Source organism: Erythranthe guttata, chromosome 5 (genome assembly GCF_056151865.1).
Source record: "Erythranthe guttata isolate IM_541 chromosome 5, IM_541, whole genome shotgun sequence".
In the NCBI taxonomy this organism is placed as follows: Eukaryota; Viridiplantae; Streptophyta; class Magnoliopsida; order Lamiales; family Phrymaceae; genus Erythranthe; species Erythranthe guttata.
The window spans coordinates 16,964,048-16,986,073 of record NC_142537.1 but is presented as its reverse complement, the minus strand read 5'-3'; the positions used below and the strand labels follow the sequence as shown (position 1 = coordinate 16,986,073).

The window sequence follows — 22,026 nt, the reverse complement described above, 5'->3', positions numbered from 1 at the left end:
TTAGAATAATTTTGCCAACGTGTGTAGATTACATAGGGTTAAATTACTCTCACAACTCTCTGAGATATGTTTAAATTACGAAAAATGCCCATCATATTTAGGTAATTACAACCATCCTTCTGAATTATGAATTTTCTTACACGTCCATCATTGCGTGTTAAATTTAATGGAATATTTTAGATTATGTGGAATATTTTCCAGTTTTACGTCATACGAGCTCCACATTTTGAAACAAGAAAAATTAAAATGTATCGCTCGACTTGTAAATATCAGATGAAACATAGCAATCCATACCCATTCCCGAGGCAAAGGTTTAATGAATTTCAGTAAATAACAACACTCGTTTATTAAATTTAAATCAAATTGCCAAAAAGTCCCCTTGTTATTAATATTACCAACAAAACCCCATATAATACATTAGTTTATCACCCATCCCCTAAATGGTGAGGTTTAGGGGGTAGTTTGCTAAAAAAAAAAAAAAAGTTGCATTATAGGAGGATTTTGGCTAATATTATTTTTGTAACCTGGTCCTGTGAAAAACTTTACAAATTTCTTCGTCTTTCCTTCTAGATAAAATAAAGATCGATCACAGTTGCAGAACCTTCTAACGACCGTAGTACGTTTCCTCGCGCTAGTGTAAGCTATCAACGGAAGCTTCCGTTAGTCGACTCTACTCACACTAAACAGCCTCTAAAGCCTTTCCTAAGGGCATTTTCGTCCAAATTCCTCCCGATAAATACAATTTTGTTTACCCTTTTCTCCTCCGGGTCCCATTCCTTGCCTGGGCAGCCATCGAAAATAGAATGCACCGCCTAATTAAAGAAAAACAAGGAATCGAGGATTAAAAAATTTCAGACAGCACAACTATTTTAACACGAATGAAGAAATAAGATTATATTTATTGCCTGGAAAACGTATCGTTGTTCAGAATCGGTCACTGATAATATTCCTTTCATTCTGTACATGTCATCACCTTTCTCTTCTATCAATCTTTCGAGCCAATCATCGAACTGTATTATTACCAGCACCAATATTACAATAATCAGAATTTTAAATGTATTTATTAAAAAAAAAAAAAAAAAAAAGGACAGCAATTAGCAAGAAGCAAGAATCTTACATAATCGAGATCTAAAGTTCCTTCAGAAACAATACTGACACTGGTGACGGCAGAATCGTGTACGTGATTATGATGATGATGCCCTTTGTGATGCTCTATAGAAAACGAGGTTGCAAAGTTATAAGAATAGTAGTATATAAATCACTAAAGCACGGGTAACATTTTTTTTTTTTTTTTTAATAAACTTAATTCTGCATACAAATTTTGAAAAAAGATAATTGCAGAAATAACTCGAGAAGAATATCAAGAATAAGATTTAGTATGAATAGTTAAGATATATAGCATAATACACACCATGCCCGGTTTCATGATGATGAGAACAATGAGAATCATCTGGTTTAACTTCGGAATCAATTCTGCAGAAGACGATGCATTTAAATATCAGAAAAAAATCATTAATTTAGCATGATCAATACTAAAATATGAAAAATACTTCAATTTATTTATTTATTTTTTTGCAATAAATGAATTTATGATGAAAAAAAAATACCTGTCGAGATCATAACCACCAACTCCCAAAACAAAGTCCATGTCAACTAAACCATGCTTCGCTAGCTTTATTGGCGCCATTCCATTGATAAGCTGGAAAAGCGATACCAACAATTACAGTTGATACCGATTTAATTAATGAAATAAAAAAAATTCAATGTTCGTTTGGATTCCAAATTGATGGAAGAAGAACTATGTGAAAGAAATCACACGTCGTATAATTTTATTTCGCTAGTATCAAAAATCAACCAGCACGTATTGCATTGCAAATGAACGGTCTTTATTTATAACAAATAGAAGAACACGACACCCACCTTAATCCTTTTTGTTAATGTATCCACATCAGCTTCGCTCACCAAATCTATCTGTCGACATTAACCGACAAGCATAAGCACAACAGAAACCCTAGAATCTCCCAATGTAAAGTAAAAAAGAAAAAAAAATCCCATACGAACAGAAAAAATGCATACTTTATTCAAAATAATACGGTCCGCATAAGCAATTTGTTCCACAGCCTCATTCACCACAAACCTAGGTTTCACTTCATCCAAATGTTTAGTGACATTTACAGAATCGACCAAAGTAACAACTCCATCGAGTTTCACATGGCGTGAAAGCAGCTCGTCACTACAAAACGTTTCAATCACAGGACCAGGCTTTGCAAGACCTGAATAATAAAAAAAAGAATGGCGTTAAACGCCATGACATTGTTAATCCACTTCAACAAATACTTACGTTTACACAGAGATACATAAAAGAATGAAAAGAAGAAACAAGGAACGAAAACACTAGTAAACAGTGTAGTTCTTATCGATTCACATTATTTGACATACCGGTTGTTTCTATAACAATGTGGTCAAATTTGTCCCGCCTCTTGTTGACCAATTCCAATAGCATTTTGACAAGATCTCCACGCACGGTACAACATAGACAACCGTTGTTGACCATGATGATGTCATCATTGGATGAGGAATGACTGGCAACTAACGAACTATCAATATCTACTTCACCGAACTGCACCCAAAAGTATCACAAATTAAAAAAAGTTCAATATATATATATATATATATATATATATATATATATATATATATATATATATATATATATATATATATACACACACACATTGACGTACTGCTTGACAAGAATACTGATTCTCGAGTTATTTATCTCATTATTCATGACATCTAATAGATCATCAATTTCTTGGAATTCCCATATTTTCATAATCTCAAGGGTAACCTATGCTTAATATCTTGATTCTTTTCCACCTCACCTTTTTCATGATGTCATGGTTAAAAAACTTAATATAGCACAAATATGGATCCCGCGAAAGAAATTGGTCACTACAGAAGTTAATATCAAAAATGCAAAAACAAAAAAAGGGAAGTCAAAGTCAAAGTCATACCTCATTCTCTATGACAGCAATCCGCTTTCCATGTTGGGATGTCAATATATGATTCAGAAGAGTGGTCTGCCACATATAATATGAAAGTAAAATATACAGAACATTTACACGCAAATTATACACGTACATACACAATGTACAATCGAAACTTATAACCCATCCATGGTTGAAGCGCTATTGTGCGAATTGAATATAAAATCACACTGATTCCTCTATTGTGACAAACACAGTAAAATAACTTTCAAGCCATCAGTCCAAGCAATTGTTTACGCGTGAAAAAGAAATGAACGGGCAAATAGAAACCTTTTCTATAGTCTGTAGGGAGATTTAAAGAAGCTAAGACATGTGTAATTCAAGATCATTCGTCGTGATTCGTGAACCACCATTTCGACAATAACTCAACAAACCAAATTAATTCATGATAAAGATTAAAGCTTTACTCACAACACAATCAATTTTACCTCATTAAAAGAAATACAATAAATATCAATAAGTAACTATTATATAACTTTCTTCTTGCATCACCAAAAAAGACAAAGAAATACATACAGTACAAATAAAATAAGCGTCCGTCCCCGACCAAAAAATAAAAATAAAAAAATTCACACCTTTCCGGAGCCGAGAAATCCGGTGATGACGGTGGCCGGAATACGGTTGTCTAGATTCAGAGCGGCGGCGACAGAAGAATTCAAGTCTTGGGTGATGGATTCCGCGGAGAAGTTTCTAGAATGGGAATGGAAATATGGTTCGGGATGAGAGAGAAAGGAGTGGAGACTCGATAAGAGAAAATTGTTCAGATGAGACGGCCGGGGAGAATGGAATACGTTCCGGTGTGAAGCTCTGGAGAGCAATAATCTGACGGAAGATGCCATCGGAATATACTCTAGAGAAATATAGCAGGGATAGCTTAAACCCTAGCGCAGAGGTTTTTCATTTCCAATAATTTTGAAATAGGAAAGCTATTTATAGGGTTGTTAAAATTATACATAAGCACTTTTTTATTCATTATTAAAATTTTAAAAATTCAAATTCTCTTGAACTTTCTTAAACTCTCTATTTTTTTTGAAGTTTTCGAGACGTACGTCAATAGATCGGAGGTAATTTTTGCTCTTTGGTAGCTTTTACTTTCTTAAGTTCGTTTTATTTCGTAGATTATGATTCTTAAAAAAATTAATTGAAAATGTGGAAAAAAATGCCTGGAAAAAACTGAATTCGTTTTTGCTCTTTCTGTTCGTTCTTCAAAATTCCGAAAAGCAACCAAAAAGTCGAAGCCGAAAAAAACGGCGATTTCGCCTGGAACCAAGTGAAATGCGTAAAAGAATCATTCCTTGAATAAATTTTAAACTGAGTAAATTAGGGTTGCCTCCTCAGGTGAAGTTAATTTATGAAGAAAAAAATCTCTCATGTTTAGGTAATTACACTCACGCCTCAATTGTGGATCTTGTTACACGTCCATTGTTATGGTGTCAAATTCAACATAATCTTGTTCATTTTGTGGAATGTTCTATAGTTTGTCTCGTTTTGTGCAAATGGCAGTTTATGATACAATCCGTTATGATCATTTTGTTTCAAAATGTAGAGCTCGAATGGGACAAAACGGGTACAAACTGGAGAATATTCCACATAATGTAGAAAATTCCACTAAATTTGACACCGCAATAGTGGACGTGTAAGAAAATTTATTGTTGAGGGATAATTGTAATTAAGGAAACATGATGGAATTTTTTCGTAATTCAAACCTGTTATTTCAGGGGCTGCCATATTTACCATTTTAAATTTTACTCATAATTAGTAACGTTCACAAACAATACTCAATGTTGGGACAAGTTAGCAGTTTGTTATGGGCTTGGCTACTAGGCTTAATGGGACCAACACTAGGGTTCATTATGTAACTTTACAAATATGACACGCCTTATAATAAAAATTTGAAAAATAATGTTCAAAAGTCATTACTAACAAAAGAAAAAAAAAATAGGGGGTAAATTACGAAAACCCCCTTGAACTTAGGTTAAATAATAAAAAAAAAAACCCACCTATCCATAATAACTGGAATCATCCTTTGATTAATTGTTTATCGAGTTTTTGTAACATAAAATGTGTAGAGTCTATTATAGCTTCTGTTAAATAGGTGAGAAATAAAAGAAAATATCTGGGGGTTTTGGTAACTACGAATAGATGGGGGTGTTTTAGTTATTTAGCATAAGTTTAAGGGTTTTTTGTAATTTACCCAAAAAAAAAGAAAAAAAGAGTAAAGAAAGGATAAGACAAAAAAAAAGAGCAGAGTGTCCGTACATTCAGAAAACAGGTAGCAAACCGCCATTGGACAACAAGTACTCTCTCTCTCTCTAGAAAAGCAAAATCCGGAGAAGACAAGCTGTAAACAAGAAACCCTCTATCCATTTTACTGATTTTTTTTCATCCCAAAGTCTAAAGGAAAAGCTATAAAGAAAGAAAGAAATAGCCCCAGAAAATTTCCAAGAACCCCATGAAACGACGTAGTTGCAAAGAGGATTCCTCTGTGTAATAATCTCAGCTACCTTTTTCGAATCATATTACACTTGTATTTTTTTGTGTTTTATCATTTTCTGTTTTTCTGTTTCCATGTGTTTGTTTGAGTGTGTAATGGTACTTTGTGTGTGTGTGTGTGTGTGTTTGTGTGTTTCTGTGTGTGTGTGTGTGTGTTTGTGTTTGTGTGTGTGTTTGTGTGTGTCTGTGTGTGTGAATGGAAGCTAGAAAAATGAACTTTGCTAGTTTTATTACATGCCCAGAAAAGAATCTCTATTTTGTGTGTAATGGTACTTTGTGTGTGTGTGTGTGTATGTGTGTGTGTGTGTGTGTGTGTGTGTCTGTGTGTGTGTGTGTGTGTGAATAGAAGCTAGAAAATCTGCTAGTTTTATGACATGGCCAGAAAAGAATCTATATTTCATATGGTTTTCGCTCTCTGTAAACGAATTTATCCGAGGTTAATTTGCCAACTTTACCTTACCCTATGCTTGTACATTTTACTTTTAAGTTGTCAAGAAAAATTTTGTTTCGATTTAATTTTTTTCAATTCCGAGCCCGTTTTGTCAGACGAAAGTCACTGCTCGATAATTTATCGTTTGCCTCGTGCTAAGTTTGTTAATAGAAAATAATAAGATGTATTGAATTCATTATGTTAATCAACTGTCAGGGAATGGTATAACTTGGAGGAAGCAAACCCGGTGAAAGAACAGAGATGCGCCGAGTTCGATGACTGTGTTAGAAAAACCGACTTAAAAATACATGGCATAGAGCAAAATGCAACCGTTGGTGATTTTTCAGGTAATCGGCCTTTGTTTTTTTATGTGTAATAACTTTCTTATCGACTTATTGTTACTTTACCAGTAGAAGAGACATAACGGATCTCTCTCTCTCTCTCTCTCTCTCTCTCTCTCTCTCTCTCTCTAGATGGTGAAAAGACAAAAAAATCGAAGCTCCTTGACGAGCTTAAAACTGATAATACCGAAAGTGGAGGAATTACAGGCAACGAAACATCGTTGATTGATGTGCATTTGAGTGTTGAGACGATCCAAGGATCAGAGAATGTCCCGTTTGTTTGTCTGACAAGTAAATTAAACGGTGAAGCAATAATCGGATATCCTCTACAAATCCGAGCGTTGAGGGAAACTCTGCCTCCTCAGAAGCTAAGTGTTTCTCCTCGTAAACTTGTTTGGAGAACTTCAAAGAGGACTCCCGTGTGTTACGTGCAGGATGTGAAAGCCGGTGAAAACGGAATGCGGATAAACGAGAAACCTCTTATGAAGAAGTTTAACGAAGGAGATGCAGTACTGACCAGGACTTGTGTTTCTGTCGAACTTGTTTTCAGTAAGATATTAGCAGCAATTGGTTAGCTACATTTTTAAGCCCATATAATATATATTATAGATAATAGATATAGATTTTGAGTTAATGAAATCGAGCGAATTTGACTAGTGGATGAATGTTTTTGGTCGTCCCGGCTTTTTTGTTTCCTTCGTGCGAAGATGTATTTCGAAACAGTTTACGATGGAACACTTCTTTTTATGTAATTGGTTTCTAATAGTTATATGTTGATAATACTCTTTCAATCTATTTATGTTCTTTGTTGTTCTTAATAATGAGTGCCTATTGTCTACAACAAGGTTAATAATGATGATTGTCTCAAACCATTCGCAATTAGCTGCAACCTTTCGTTCAATAAAAAAACGTACTAGTGCAATTAAGTACGACTTTTTTTTACTTCTCCGACATGGATTCGAACCAACAAAGACATCGTAAATGCTTAGATAATTAACATCTATAATAAATTTAATTTAACAATAAGAAAAAAAAAGGAAAATGGGGTATAAAGTACAAAGATGGGAAGGGCAACCCAGTAAAGTGGTTAACACGTAAACTAAAACTAAGACTCTCTGCAGTTCTACACCTAAATAAAACGACGAAGATCGATAATGGAGATAGATGATGATGACGATGAAGAAGACTTTACAATAGTACCTAGTAGAAGTATTCTGTATTTAACGTAGAGGCCCTCTTGCAGTATTGTTTGTTTGTTCACCTAGATGGAGTTTCCGATGGCTGCGTATTATTATTATTGTTATTGTTGTTATTATTATTGTTATTCAAAGCAGAACTCGATGGATTTGAAGGTAAAGCCCCGTTTTCTTGCAAAGTCGATCCACCCCATTTCGCCTCTGAATCCGAAGGCTCAATCACATGAACTGCTCCGTCACTCATTCCAAGGGCAAATTGATTCGGATCTGATGGATGTGCTGCAATTACCACCGGAAACGCATTCCCATTGTTGCTACAAAAAAAAGAAGATTTTTCGATGTCAAAAGAACAGTTGATAAGAGGAGAATCTTGAAAACGGATGGGATAAGGGGTTTTTTCGATAATGTTGTGCATACTTGGAAATTGATGAAGATATATACGCAGATGGTGCAATACGGCATCGGAGGTTCAAACTGTCGGAATCGAAGATTCCGACAGCACCGTCACAAAATCCGGTAAAGATCAAAAGGCCGTCGCACGAGTATATAGCACTTGAAATGGGAGAGCCGAGTGAATCTCTTGGATACCACTGCAATTGAATGAAATCATCATTAAAATCGTAAATAATTTCTGGATGGCGGGCGAAAACAAAGAATCGTATCTATCATACTTCTCTGGAAGAAAAATGAATAGCATAGAGCAAAGGCACTCACCGAGCGCAAACATTCAAGTTGAGCATCGTAAATAGCAATTTGGCTTTCGTGAACAACGAGTACATGGGATTGGTTGTTATGGAATTGAACCCTAGTTTCTCCAACCAATGGAGATAGGTGACCAGGTGGGGGTTGTATCGGCCGTGATTTCTTCTTCTCCCATCCATCAATGCTCCATGCACAAAGCTGCAATTGAAATTGAGAAGTATTTTAACGTAGAAAATGCAAATTAATCATAAAAAATCACAATGAATCGGAAATATTTCAACGTAGAAAATGTATATAGGTAAAATCGATAAGACTTGCCTGTGCATCAGCTCCGGATGAAACCAATATGTTCAAACTTTGAGAAAATGCAAGCCCTGAGATTCGCTTCTGGTGGCCCTTGAGCTTGGTTTTAACCTATAAGTTCACACAACATGTATGTCAAATATAGTTACTAAATTCCTTAAAATCAGAAAGATAAAAAAAGATGGTAACAAAATTCAAGTCGACTAACAGCTGAGCAGAGAGTTTACCTCATCAACCCTGACATTGTAAATCTGTATTGTAGAGTCTTCCATTCCAATAGCAATTATATTGTTATCTTGAGGATGAAACGCCAGATACGTTGCTGCAGGAGGGGGCGCCATGAAAGTTGTCATGACCTGACCAGAATTAAATAATACATATTAGTTCCAAATAGAGAGCATAAACGCAAATATTCTCGAACAATCATTTCCGGGATTTTCAAGAAAGTTTGTTAATCAACCTTAAAAGTCATCATGTTGAACAAGGAGACCTTCCCCCCTGAAGCAGACATGACGTAAGAATCATTTTTAGACAAGGCGATACATGCAACTGAATCTTCAACTGGTTGTTTGCCATCATTCAGGTCGTTAGACATGAGAGCCCCGTTCGGAGGCTGCCACAGCTGTGGCACGCTAGAGGCAGAAGACTGAAAGTACACATCAAATCGTTTAGATTAAATGAAATGAGAGAGCTAATTAAATCATGTCGCAAAGAAAATGAAACACTTTTCTGACCCTTCCAGATGGATTGCGTTCGTGGCGCTGCCATTTCCAAAGTTTATGAACAGCATTTGAAGCCAATGCTAGCACTGCTAGCCCAGAATTTGTGTATAGTAACCGCACAATCTGCAGGACATTATTTATAGTGGTTAATCAAGAAAAGCACCCGTGACTCAATAAAAATCTAATTATCTTCTTGCGAAATCAAACTATTTAAAACAAAGGAAGAACAGATGTATGTCGATTCGACAAATCATCCACCCCTGTAACATACTTTGCTAGGTGTCTGAGAATCGGGCAATTTCAGAGTCTTGACATGAGACGAGTCAGATATGTCAGGGGACTTCCAGCTTTTAATTTTGTCAGTGGTATCAATCCTTGGTTTTACATCCGCTACCCTACTGCTTTCCATGTTACCCTGTAATTGGTTTAAAATCAAATGAGCAGAAGATTCTACGACACACAAAATTTGATAAACAGAATCCGCCAACTGATTGATTAAAAAAAGCAAGTCCGGTAAAGAAAATGAAAGCATTACCAGAAGGGACATGGCCTGCTGAATTCTATCGGGACGCTCGTGGATGGGTGATGCTGACGAAGAAACATTAGCAATGGGACCTAAAGGACCACCAATAATAGGCTGTACAAAGAGATATGTAGGAGAAAATTACAACAAAAATAATTGAAAAAGTCGAAAGCAAAACACGAAAAAGCAAAAAAAAAAAAAATTACTTTGACATTAACCGCTTCAGAAAGACCGCGTGCCCCGTCAAATGCTCTGGTCTCCAACGTCCTCAACATGCGCTGCCCATCATTATTTGCCAAGATTTTAATTCCATTATCACTAGTTGTAACAGCCAGCAAAGAACCTTCCTTATTGAATCTTAATCTAGGGCTTGCCTGCAATAATAATACAGAATAATTTTACAATTTTATGATAATTAAATAAATAAATCAAGTTGAATATGCTACAGATCCTTACGGGAAGTCCACCATCACCATCAGTATAAGTAAGAATGTTGGTATTATCCATGTCCCAAAATTTTATCTGAAACTCATCACCGGCTGCTAAGAAATGGTTCCTTGTTGTGTCAAATTGCACAACACCCAAAGAACGCTTACGAAAACCAGAATATGTCCTCTTTATTGCTCCTTCACTCTCATTCCACTCGACCAGGTGAGATTCCCCTTCTTTGCTGGTTCCACAAGAGAAGAGCCTGAAAAGGATTATACAAACAAATAACTAACTGAACAGCCCCCGAGCCATCTTATGAACTTTAATACATGAACTGTGTGGACATATATTTTGTAATGTTTCCATTTCACTAAGATTAGTCCATTGGTTCATCACGATATAGATTCAAAAAATTTACCAGACCTACTAATACCACGAAAAGACAAGTGGATCGAATTGGGTGAGTTCCTTTTAAGTTCAATAGTATTATTGCTACATATTCTTCAGTAGGGTCAACAGATTTTTTTGTGACTAGCTGCCCAGAGCTCCTCCATTAAATGGTCTCAAACATGCACAAGCTAGCCCTCAAGTTGAATTAACTATATCTTAAGACATGGATTTCATACCTAACATTTAGCTAGTTCAACAGCCATATGAAGCCTGCGGAGCTAGCAAAATAATACAAAAATTAACTGAGAGGTTTAGCCAATATCTAATGTAGCTGTCACACTATAAAGTTTTGACTTGAGCAAAATATAAAAACCGCAAGTCAGATTGCTGCAACTTTTGCCGAGGCCGGTAAGTTCAGAACTATTCTATTATTTCTCCATGGACACTCTGCAGCCACAGTGCTAGTATCTATTGCTTTCTCATTATTTAAGAAGTTGTACATGTTATGATTTAAGCAAAGAACAATAGCAAAACCTTTGTAGAGTTTCTAAACCTAACTCCCCCGGACTTCACAACTGATAACCTTCAGAAACGAAGATCATTGTTCCAAGCCAGCGTACAGTAATACTGCAATATTAGTTCACGTAGGATGAAGGGTCCAATGTGTTTATATAATTCCACTAGGATAAATGCTTTTGTTCTATACAGTAATCTGTGTAAATTGCATTATTCGCAAAGAACTGCAGAAGATAGGCATTAACAAGCAACAATTTCATTGTTCGCAATGACTAAAGTATTCAGCAGGGGAGTAGTACATTGGATGGTATTTACTGTCGTCATTTCCTTGAACTAAACATTCTAATAGTTAAAGCATTAATTGTGGTCCATGCCCATTTTGTCGGTTAAATCTTTAAAAATCTTCTATCCATTTAATCTAAACATATTACCAAAGTGGTTCCACTTCAAACACCTATGCACAATAATTTTATTTTAAGTCCATCTTAACAACACATACAAAAATTTCCTAGAAAATACCAGTTCTTTTCCAAAGCAGCAGGATTTTACAAATACCTGGTTCCATCAGCACTGTATGCCATAGTTGTGCACCAAAGTCCAGGGGCGTCATAATCTACTCTCGATCCCAGAGAATCATAAAGCCACGCTTTTATTTTCCCATCAATTGCAGTAGAGAAAATGAACTGCATACAGAGGCTAGAATCAGATAGCCCTCTCTCATTTTTATCTATCAAATAATGCCTAAAAAGTTCATCGTTTCAAATTCTAAAGCACCACACTAAAGAAGATAGGAACCAAATTACTAATAAACTACCTGAATATTCTCTTTATAGTGAGGGCAGACAGAATACACAGGAGCTTCATGACCTTCAAAGGTATATTGCCTGCGACCAGCTACCGCATCCCATACCTATAACACAACAGTAAAACGTTAAAGGAAAAAATACCACATTGCGAGACCATAATAGATGAAATGGCTGCTACCTTGATCGTCTTGTCATCCCCACATGTTACAATGCAGAGCTGCTTGTTGGGATGAGCAAAGGCAATATCATTCACCCCGCCAATATGAGCATCAATCTACAATTTGGCAAGATTCATCAGTATTTGAAACACCGTATGATGAGAGAGAGAGTTTTAAAATAATTCTCACTTCTAAGTGTTGTCTCAACTCTCCAGCTGGGTTATACGTATATATCTGAACAATGTGCTTTGAGAAAGCAACACCTTCAAAATTAAAACATATAAAATATCAGCAATTACCGAACAAGATGATTCAGAATTAAGTGCATGACATAACATGACAATTTTGTATACCAAGTATCGACCCATCTGGGCCCCACACACATCTGTTAACAGATATAGTGGCATCTTTAACCAAGGTTGTCTGAAAAGAAGTAAAGTGAAAGCTTAGTTAAATTCTAAAATATTAATATAAAATCAATAAGAGATTTGAGACCAAACTTAAGACACAGAAGCAAAATCATTAAAAAGTTGAAAGATTTAGAGTAAATTTAAAAGGCAGAAGCAGCCAAGCATATTAAATACTCACTTGGAATGGCATTGAACAAGCTGATATGTCCCACACTTTGAAGGTTTTAAGTGCTAACCTTTCTCGGGAACCAACTTCCCATATGCTAATATCACCAACGTTCGTTCCAACTACGATGTACATAACAGTTAGTCACATTATCAGAGGCACGTATAATCCAATAATATAAATGACGATTTCATCCTTCTGGGAATTTCCGTGCAGTTACGTAATGCAAGATTCAGATTAGTCTAAAGAAAGTGGATAATCGAGAATCAACCTAGGAGAAAAGTCTGTTGCTGCGGATGAAAATCCATGCTCATAACATTAGATCCTTGACTAAGGTTCCGTACAACAGTTTTGGGAAGGTCATCCGGTGAATACATATTAGCCGGATGAGTAGAACCGGAAAATGATGACATCTACACAATATCAAAAGTGTGTCATGATATTGAGGTGCATCATCATTGAACATTCAGTATAAGAAACCAAACAGTAGAGGTGAAACTTAATATAATATAACATATTAACGAGTCACATCTACAGTTGTCCGCACCTCATCAGGTTGTCCAGTACGAAGACGTTTCATCAAATGCTCAGAATCAGCAGTCTGGTAATCCATTCCAGGACCACCAGGAGGAGTCCTTGGATGTTTCAAAAATGCAGCTGGCAATAACGGGTAAAAGAACATACTTCACTCAATCTCATTATCATGTAATGTAAGTGCACATTGTACTGAATCTCAAATTTAATGTAATGTGAGAAGACTTTGAATAAGCTAATGCTGATTGTTAGAACAATTTACCGGGACTAGGTGCCTGAACAAGCCCAGGAGGAGCTGCAGCAACAGCGGCATGAGGTATAGAAGAGTTAGCAGGGGACATCCAACCTGCCATAACATTTGGAGGAGGAGAAACAACGGGCTGGAAAGGCTGCAAAGGAAATAATTTTAAAAAGAAAAAGGAGTGAGATACAAAGAAATTTATCACAGTTTCAGTCTAAAACAACTACTCTACTTACACCATGGCCTCCAAGAGGAGGAAAAACACCAGGTTTTGGAATTGGTCCAGTAAGAGGGGTGTTAGTAAGAGGCGGGGCACGAGCTCCATTACTCGTATTACAAGTATGATCAACAAAAAGTGTTTTGATATCAGGGTTTGATCGTGGATTCTTGCAGAGCTGATGCTGCCAATTAAGACTGCAAGACCATCAAATAAGAAAATACGATTAAAAGATTATGCATATCAACCATTGTGAAATTCAAAAAAGGCAAAACAGATAATGAAATCTAATATCGCAAAGAAGCAATAAGCAACCCGAACATCATCATAATATAGGAAATTAAAAGACAAAATGGAATTATATATATCGACATCAGAGTGCTGGCATATACCTTTGGTTAATGAGTGTTCTCAATCTTGAAGCCTTGAAAGGAGGAAAAGCTAGTTTGTCACGAAACAACGGATTTGCCTCTATAAGCTTTTTAAGTTCAACCAGCATAATGTTGCGTGCTGACTTTGTGTCCCCGTATTTCGAGAGCTGCTCATTCTGCCTATAGATATTACCATACCAAATCAAAAGATAAAAAAAAGGTCCAGAACTGCATTCAAACTATTTTACTAAAATTTTAATACCTAAAATTGTCGAGAGTCAATAGCTGTGTGATCTCTTTGAAAAGATCTTCATTAAAAGAGGCAAACACCTTCAGATCCTTGACAAGAATCTCAACTGCTTTTGCTCGATCTTGTCTGAAAAGCATTAAACGTAGTTTATAAAACAGCTATCAAAGGGAGCACTAATATCAAATTTACTATCCTACATTTTTTGATACCGTCATATACCTGTCAAGCGCTTCAAGATATTTCTGCTTTCTAATCTCAAAGAAAATTTTCATAGAATAGCGGTTGTCCTCAACCTTCGTAAATCCACTTAGATAACGCTCAACTTCATCCCATTCACCAGCTTGGACTTCATCCTCAAAGTACTTCATATTGAAGAAAAAACCAGACTCTTGTTCCAACCTAAGGGAAGTATACATGAATTTGTGACACAATTAAGACATAAAGTAATACAATTTCCCGTGGTCCATCCAAGAGTTGCTTTAGTATATTCTCCTTGTAAGCAAGTAGCTGTTTATGCATGGGGACGTACATAAATTGGCATGTCTATTCCGTTTTGGCTAAGAATACAATTAAATCGTCCAAATGAGGCAGATGATTATACGTCATGTAAGAAATCTAAAAACACCAATCTAACGAAATAAAATTCAGATATCCTTGAAATCTATTTACATCAACACTATTTTATAGTGAATCCAACTAAATGCCATATAATAAGCCTTGTTACTCCACATTTACTGCATTATAGAGGGAAGTACAACAATCAATCACGAACTAAAACTCGCAACAAGATTAACAAAATGCAAAGGTAAGCCAAAAGCCACGAAAACTACTTACTTATGGACAGTCTCCTTGAACTTCTCCTCATCCAAGAACTGAAGTATCAAGAATACCAATTCTCGACTCAAAGACGACATAGTGACGCCTCCGGGCACCCCCAACCACTCCAGCGCAAAATCTCCACCAGTAACCAAATCAACAATGCAAACAAAAAAAAACGAGGACACCTAAAGCACCTTAGCAAAATTTACCAACTTCCAGTCAAAAAACACGATCCTTTACTTCCCACGAAAACTTCTTCAACAAATTACAGTATCCAATTATACATCAACCATGAAAAAAATCTAAGCAATAATGTGAAGGCAGGGAGAAACTCGTAATTCCAAAATCAAGAGTAATATAATGTGCGTAATTTCCTCAACATTCCAACCTCAAAACCAAATTAAAACACCATCCAACCTCGATCAGCAAAAACAAAATTAATAACCCCCGAATTAAAAAAAATATATCTTCAACCTATAGAATCAAAGCTTCCTAACAAAATAAACCTCCAAAATTCTATCTGAAAATTACAGCACAGACATAACCGAACCCCGCCTCTCTCTCTCTCTATAACTCTCTCTCTCTCTCTCTCTCTCTCTCTCTCTCTCTCTCTCTCTCTCTCTCTCTCTCTCTCTCTCTCTCTCTCTACAAAACCCTTACCCTATTCAAAACTCGCAACGAGCAGCAGAATTGAACTGTTTCTAGATCTGTGTGCACATGCTGGCGAACCATAAAGAAGCGCTAACTTGTAATCGCCGGGAATTCAACAATGCAAATCTAGGGTTTCTCTGTGAAGAAAGAAGAGAAGAAGAAGAAGCCTCTTTTCCTTTTCACTTTTCTAGTCTGTACTTTCCTATTTTCACTTCAATTGTAAAATTTCACTTAAGTTTCTCCGTAAAAATAGTATAACTGCTACTTATATATAAATAATAAATTTATTATTTATAATACGAGGATTTATCGGCATGTGAGTTACTTCTATTTCCTTTTTCCTTTTCTTTTGTCCGTTAAAATAGGAAACATAAACAAAGTTTTTTTTTTTTGTCTACTTATTTTCAAGGGATAATTAGCAAGAATCCTATCTAGGAAAATGAGTTAAGAAAACACCCTCTCCTAAAAATAATTCGAGAAAACCCTCTTACCTAATATTCTACTCAAATATTATTTAATAATTCTCAAACCATCCTTATTAATATTAAATCTTTTCAATACCCTAACCCATTGCCGTTCTCTTTTTTTTTTCTCGTCTTCTCGTCTTCTCTCTTCTGTCGTTCTCTCTTCTTTTTTTCTCGTCTTTTCTCTTCTCGTCTTCTCTCTTCTCTTCTCGACTGAAATTCAGAAGAAAAGCAAGACATCGACCGATGGTGGTGGTGGCGGTGGAGAGTGTTTGTCACCGCCTTCCGTCGTTGCGTGATGGGTGGTGATGGATCTGTAGTTCGCGGCGGTGGTTTCCACCGACGACGTTGAAGATGATGACTGAATCGTTTCTTTTTTTTTTTTTTTTTGGACATTGAAATGTTAATTTGTGTTTTTTTGTATGAATTATTTAATTTATTTATTTTATTCTTGTTAGGGATTGGTTGAATAGTGTATTGTAGCAGCGGTGTGGTGACGACGAGGAGGCAGATTAGGGTTTTTTGTTGGATTGGGCGGATAACGGCGCGTGTAGAGAATTTCGCGCAGGCTGAAACATTAATCGACTATGTACATATTTATAGTCGATTAAGCTAATCGACTATGTTCTGGTAGTCGATTAAGGTTGATCGACTCCAATTTTTTTTTAGTTCTTTTGGATTTTTCGTTTACTGATTCCAATTGTATAAATCAATTATAATGTTTGTATATTTTCTGTTTTTGTAATATATAAGTGATTTTGCATGTTTTCGCAGTTGTGATTTGTTATTTTTAGTAGCAGATTCTTAATCGACTATGCTCTGGTACCGATTAAGGTTGATCGACTCCAATGTTCTTCTTTTTTTTGGTTTTTTTGTTTATTGATTCCAATTGTATAAATCAATTATAACGTTCTTATATTTTTGTTTTTTTGTAAATATAGTTGATTTTGCATTTTTTTGCAGTTTTGATTTTATTTTTAGTAGCAGACTTTTGATCGGCTATGCTTCATCATAGTTGATTAATATACTGATATAGGAAAAAAAGAGTAAAAAAACAAAAAATAAATAAAAATAATGAATTTTCTTAATCGACTATGAAAGCTAATCGACTATGCTCCATAGTCGATTAAGAAAATTGGTACAGAAAAGAAGGGGAAAAAAACGGAAAAACGGAAAAAAAAAAAAAAAAAAAAAAAAAAAAAAATTAATTGCTGAACGCGTGACCCAGTGATAATGTGGCGGGTGGGGGCAAAGCTGGAAAGCATAATAGCTCAAAATGGGTGTGGACTTTTCTCAAATGGACTGAAATATTTTGGACATCTCTCCATTAAAAAAAATAATAAGGAGGTTTCCTCAAAGAGCCCCTATTTTCAAATTAATTGTCAATTTTCATTACACATATTACCAAAACTAATAATTATATATGAGTTTCAGAAAGAAAATATTTATAATAATATGACTAGAATAGTAAAATGTTCCTTGGCTACTTTTTCTATCTGTGAAAATAATTTATGGCAAATTACGATCACTCTTCTGAGGTAAGGTAAATCACGAAAAAATACTTTTTTTTTTGATAATTACAATGACCCCCTCAACCATGAATTTTCTTACATGTTCATTCTTAGGGTTTCAAATTTAGTGGAATCTTCTAGATTATGTGGAGTATTCTCGAGTTAGTACCAGTTTTATACCTTTCGAGCTCAGTATTTTGAAATTCTTTTTAAATTTCTAAAATTTTATAATTTCATTTGCAGCCCAAAATTTCTCGATTTAAAATGCTTCCAGTTGTTTAAATTCTCAAAATTCATGCATTTCATTTTTACGTACAAACACACCATGGCTTAGTTTCTATAACTACTTGTCGATGCAACCGAAGTGCTACGTAATAAAGTAAAAAAATTGGTCAAGTAGTAAAGTAAAAAAATGCATATTTATATCATTTAAATGTTGGGTAAATTATAACCACCCCTGATGTATGATAAAATTACAAAACCCCCCTCATGTTTGGGTAATTACAACAACCCCTCAACTATAAATTTTCTTACACGTCCACTCCTTGCAGTTTCAGATTTAGTGGAATCTTCTTGATTATATGGAATATTATCTATTTTGTACCCATTTTATCACATTCGAGCTCCGCGTTTTGAAGCAGGATGATCATAAGATGCGCTTTGAAACTGTATTTTTACACAAAACGAGTACAAACTAGAGCACATTCTATGAAATTTAGATGATTATATTGAATTTGTCACCATAAAGGTGGAGGTGTAAGAAAATTCATAATTAAGGGGTAGATGTAATTATCCAAACAAAATGAAGTTTTTCGTATTTGACCATACCTCAGGGGTGATTGTAATTTACCTTTAAATGTATGGGTAAAAATATAACTAAGCTACATAAACTAATAATGTTAAGGATACATAATTTAACTTTTGTGTCTGATCAAAATATCACATATAAATATTATTTTCATTCTCAAATTATTTTCCAAATATTGCCAAGTGTTGAAGAGTAAAAATTAGAAAGGTCAAAACTGTATTTTACTATTTACTTTAGAGTTAATCATAAATTTGTTATTTTAATATTTAATATTTATTTATTAATAATTTATTTTCACCTACAGAAATCGTCTCTCTCCCCCAACCCCTAATTCACCATTACTGTGATCCCTAAAACCTCCAAAAAAAACACACACACACACACACACACACGCAGAGACGATGCAGAGATGGTGCTCGAAGCTCCGCCACTTGGCAGCCGTTACTTCCATTCCTAAACCCCACCACCACCACCGCCGCCTCTTCCCTTCCGTTTCCAATCGTTTCCTCCACATTTCTCCGAATTTACTCCACAAACCCACTTTCACCCATTCCGTGATTTCCCCCAATTTCAAGCCGCTGCTCGATGCTCCACCATTTTCCCATTTTTCCTACTCTCCAATCTCTGTAAGTATCAATTTTTAAACCCTCCCTCTTATCTATAAGAAGTATGTCTATGTTGCTTGAACTCTTTTGATTGATTCGAAGAAGGGGAAAATGGAAGATATATTTGTTTTTATGGAGTTTTCTGCAGGAATTTGATCGCATTTTATTCATAATGGAATGCTTACACTTGCTTATTTTTTTCTACAAAGTTTGTACCTTGATTTTCATGTTTTTTTTTTTTTTTTTTTATTTTGAGAAGATAACACATTTTGAAGCTTAGGTTGTGTTTCATGTTTTATCGAATTGAAATTAACAGTTAGCAACTATTAGTTACTTCACTTATGGAATGGCTCGATTATCGAATTGAAATATTTAGTTAGCAACTGTTAGTTACTTCACTGATGGAATGGCTCTCATCGATGTATAACAACATAACATGTTGAATGAAATTATATTGGTTTTGCTCACCGTTATCTCATTCAATTTTCCTTTCGAAATTGTGTTTTTTTTTTAGCTAACGCAAGTGCGGCATATCACCGCTAAGCAGAGGGTAAGGAAGTTGAAGAGTAGGCAGCCCATGACTCCAATAAAATCCAAAGTCAAGAAAATCAAAATCAAAGGCTACTCGTACGTATATGATACACGATTTTGTCAACATGTATAGATTTTTTTTTTTTCATTTCCTTGCGTAATCATTTGTTAACAAAGGATGTTGATTCTATTATTATTTTACGTATTTAGTTCATTTAAAGGAAGATTTAGGCTAATGAAGGATGGGCAGTACAGGCGCTGGAAGGAGGGAAAGAGGCACAACGCACATTTAAAGGTTTGTTATCGGTTGCATCTTACTAACAACTTATACAAATAAAAAAAATGGAATTAGTTCTCATAGCAGGTTTTCTGCAAGTTCGTTTATGATTTATTGCTTAAAAACATTGTTAAGCGTTTAAAGCATTATCTTGTTATTTTGTATCGACTGTCCTCTACATGCTTCCCCGCCTACTTGGTGAAATAATTATGTTTTTTACGACAGAATTTCTCGAAATTTAAAAGAGGCGAGAGGCAGTCAGAAAGAACTTTAATAAGCTAATTTGTTGTTCAAGACATAAATTGGTTGGATTACTTTATTGGTTGTTAGTGCCACATTATCATGTAACGAGTTCCAATAGAGCATCTGATTTAATTCATAACCCACAAATCAAGCATTTAGTAAAGTGCAAACTACATGGTATATATCTAGCCTGCCATTGATCGACCTGAAATGATTATAATGTTTTCGATGTGTAATTTTAAATTACGCAAGTATGAGAAAAAATTAGTTCTTCAGTAGTAAAAGTAAATCTAGATACATGAGTGGTTCTTTTCTCTTTCCTTTTCATGCAAATCATTCTATTTATCTTCTCGCGTGTTTCATTTTATGTGTTCCCATTTAAAATCTGAACTTGTTAATGAATAACTGCCTAATAGTCGATGCTAATCTAGGATTTCCTTTATTTATTTGCAGTCCAAGAAGTCTAAACGTCGTCTCAGACAACCTGGTATTGTCCCTCCAGCTTACGCAAAAGTATTGAAGAAGCTCAACTTTAGTGGCTGTTGAGTCAAAGATACCTTCCCATTAGTTACGGCTAATACGCTTTGCATTTCAGAATCACCGCATCACCTCATTACTTTCAGACACACTCTCCTCAGTTCCAGTTGTTTTACAGTTTCCTAATCGAACGGTTAGATATTTTCTCGCAGATAATCTTGATAACGATCCACATCTGCATGCAAGATTATTCCTTTTACGGGTACATGCATCACACTTTCTGCAGTTTTTTTGTTTTGTTTACTTATTCAATTACCAACAATCAGTTGTTTTTGACATTATTCCGAGTTTTGCATGCAATTTGGAAAATTATTCACTTGAGGAAATATCGAAGCCGATTATTTCCTATATTCTGAGTTATACAAGAACCAACATAGGATCTGTGCCACAAAAACTAGACTACATACGATGATTCATATTTCGTAACACGTACATAAACCACCCCATTATTCTTCCGAATAAATTCGGTTCTAGTTAGCAAAGTACCCTTTGATGACACCACCTCTGTTAAGTGACTCGTAATTCGGAGCATAATCAACCGAAATCCAAGTGAGCATCTTCGGGTCCCACCTATAAGCACCGTCTTCGTCAAATCTCCAATCGCAGGTCTGGTATTTATCTTTGCAGCATTCGTAGTCATATTTAAAGGCTACGAAAGTGCCCATATTGGTTGAGCAGTTGAACATGGTGGAGGAAGGGTACACAACTCTCTTCCTCACCCGGAATTTGTACTGGCCCCACGAGCGGAGGTGGGTCACGTCGAACTCGTTGTCGAACGAGAAGCAACGTATGCTTAGGTAGTTGGTGTGGTTGTTGGTTAGTACGATGACTTTGCCAGGGGGTGGTTGTTCTTCGTTCTTTGCGTAAACCGCCGGAATGAAGGCGGCATTGAGGAGGAAGAGGAGGAAGGCGGCATGCACGGCGGCGGTGGTGGTGGTGGAGCTCATGGTGGTGCGGTTGCTTTTCTCCTCTTCTTATATGCAAATGTTAGTTTAGGACAACACGTGAGTATGCATGTGAATCAGGTTTATTCTATGCTACATTGGGTGAAATATTCACACGATCGGTATTATTAGTCCGTACATCAGAAGAAAAAAAAAACATACATCGTTTTTGGTGTTTATATGAACGATAAAGATCTATTACAATTACTATTTGTCGGAAACAAATTCAAAATCTTGGATAATTACAAGATCATTGTTGTTGACCAATATATTTGCCTTCAATATGCATAATTTCATTGAGATCAAAGAAAAATGAATTTTACACTTAAATTATTTATAATTTTAGGAAAATACAATAAATAATGCAGAAATGGGATAATAAAACGTA

The 22,026-nt window shown here is 35.5% G+C and overlaps 4 protein-coding genes across 4 annotated transcripts; 2 read left to right on the top strand and 2 right to left on the bottom strand.

The window, feature by feature from the left end:
* Positions 1–343: 343 nt before the first annotated feature.
* Positions 344–3,967, bottom strand: LOC105967174 (uncharacterized). The gene is made up of 10 exons (XM_012991760.2): positions 3,626–3,967; positions 3,018–3,083; positions 2,440–2,620; positions 2,077–2,273; positions 1,921–1,971; positions 1,608–1,699; positions 1,412–1,473; positions 1,118–1,212; positions 906–1,010; positions 344–812 (listed from the first exon to the last, which is right to left on the bottom strand). Exons 1-10 carry the CDS (start codon positions 3,887–3,889, stop codon positions 675–677), a joined length of 1,251 nt encoding a protein of 416 aa, XP_012847214.2. The 5' UTR covers positions 3,890–3,967; the 3' UTR covers positions 344–674.
* A 1,403-nt stretch (positions 3,968–5,370) lies between these two features.
* On the top strand, positions 5,371–7,029 carry LOC105967119 (uncharacterized). The gene is made up of 3 exons (XM_012991697.2): positions 5,371–5,537; positions 6,190–6,320; positions 6,447–7,029. The coding sequence occupies exons 1-3, from the start codon at positions 5,503–5,505 to the stop codon at positions 6,887–6,889; spliced, it is 609 nt and encodes a 202-aa protein (XP_012847151.2). The 5' UTR covers positions 5,371–5,502; the 3' UTR covers positions 6,890–7,029.
* Positions 7,030–7,210: 181 nt separating this feature from the next.
* On the bottom strand, positions 7,211–15,983 carry LOC105967118 (protein TOPLESS-RELATED PROTEIN 2). Its single transcript, XM_088817850.1, has 26 exons — positions 15,717–15,983; positions 15,083–15,656; positions 14,468–14,647; positions 14,261–14,374; positions 14,020–14,178; positions 13,647–13,824; positions 13,432–13,558; positions 13,183–13,292; positions 12,907–13,048; positions 12,648–12,757; positions 12,413–12,482; positions 12,249–12,322; positions 12,080–12,175; positions 11,910–12,005; positions 11,651–11,778; positions 10,217–10,451; positions 9,967–10,134; positions 9,773–9,874; positions 9,509–9,652; positions 9,250–9,360; positions 8,976–9,161; positions 8,743–8,871; positions 8,531–8,626; positions 8,225–8,410; positions 7,928–8,100; positions 7,211–7,824 (listed from the first exon to the last, which is right to left on the bottom strand). Exons 2-26 carry the CDS (start codon positions 15,160–15,162, stop codon positions 7,572–7,574), a joined length of 3,447 nt encoding a protein of 1,148 aa, XP_088673976.1. The 5' UTR covers positions 15,163–15,656; positions 15,717–15,983; the 3' UTR covers positions 7,211–7,571.
* Positions 15,984–18,776: 2,793 nt separating this feature from the next.
* On the top strand, positions 18,777–21,020 carry LOC105967246 (Ribosomal protein L35). The gene is made up of 4 exons (XM_012991846.2): positions 18,777–19,127; positions 19,621–19,733; positions 19,848–19,932; positions 20,611–21,020. Exons 1-4 carry the CDS (start codon positions 18,903–18,905, stop codon positions 20,701–20,703), a joined length of 516 nt encoding a protein of 171 aa, XP_012847300.2. The 5' UTR covers positions 18,777–18,902; the 3' UTR covers positions 20,704–21,020.
* The last annotated feature ends 1,006 nt before the right edge of the window (positions 21,021–22,026 follow it).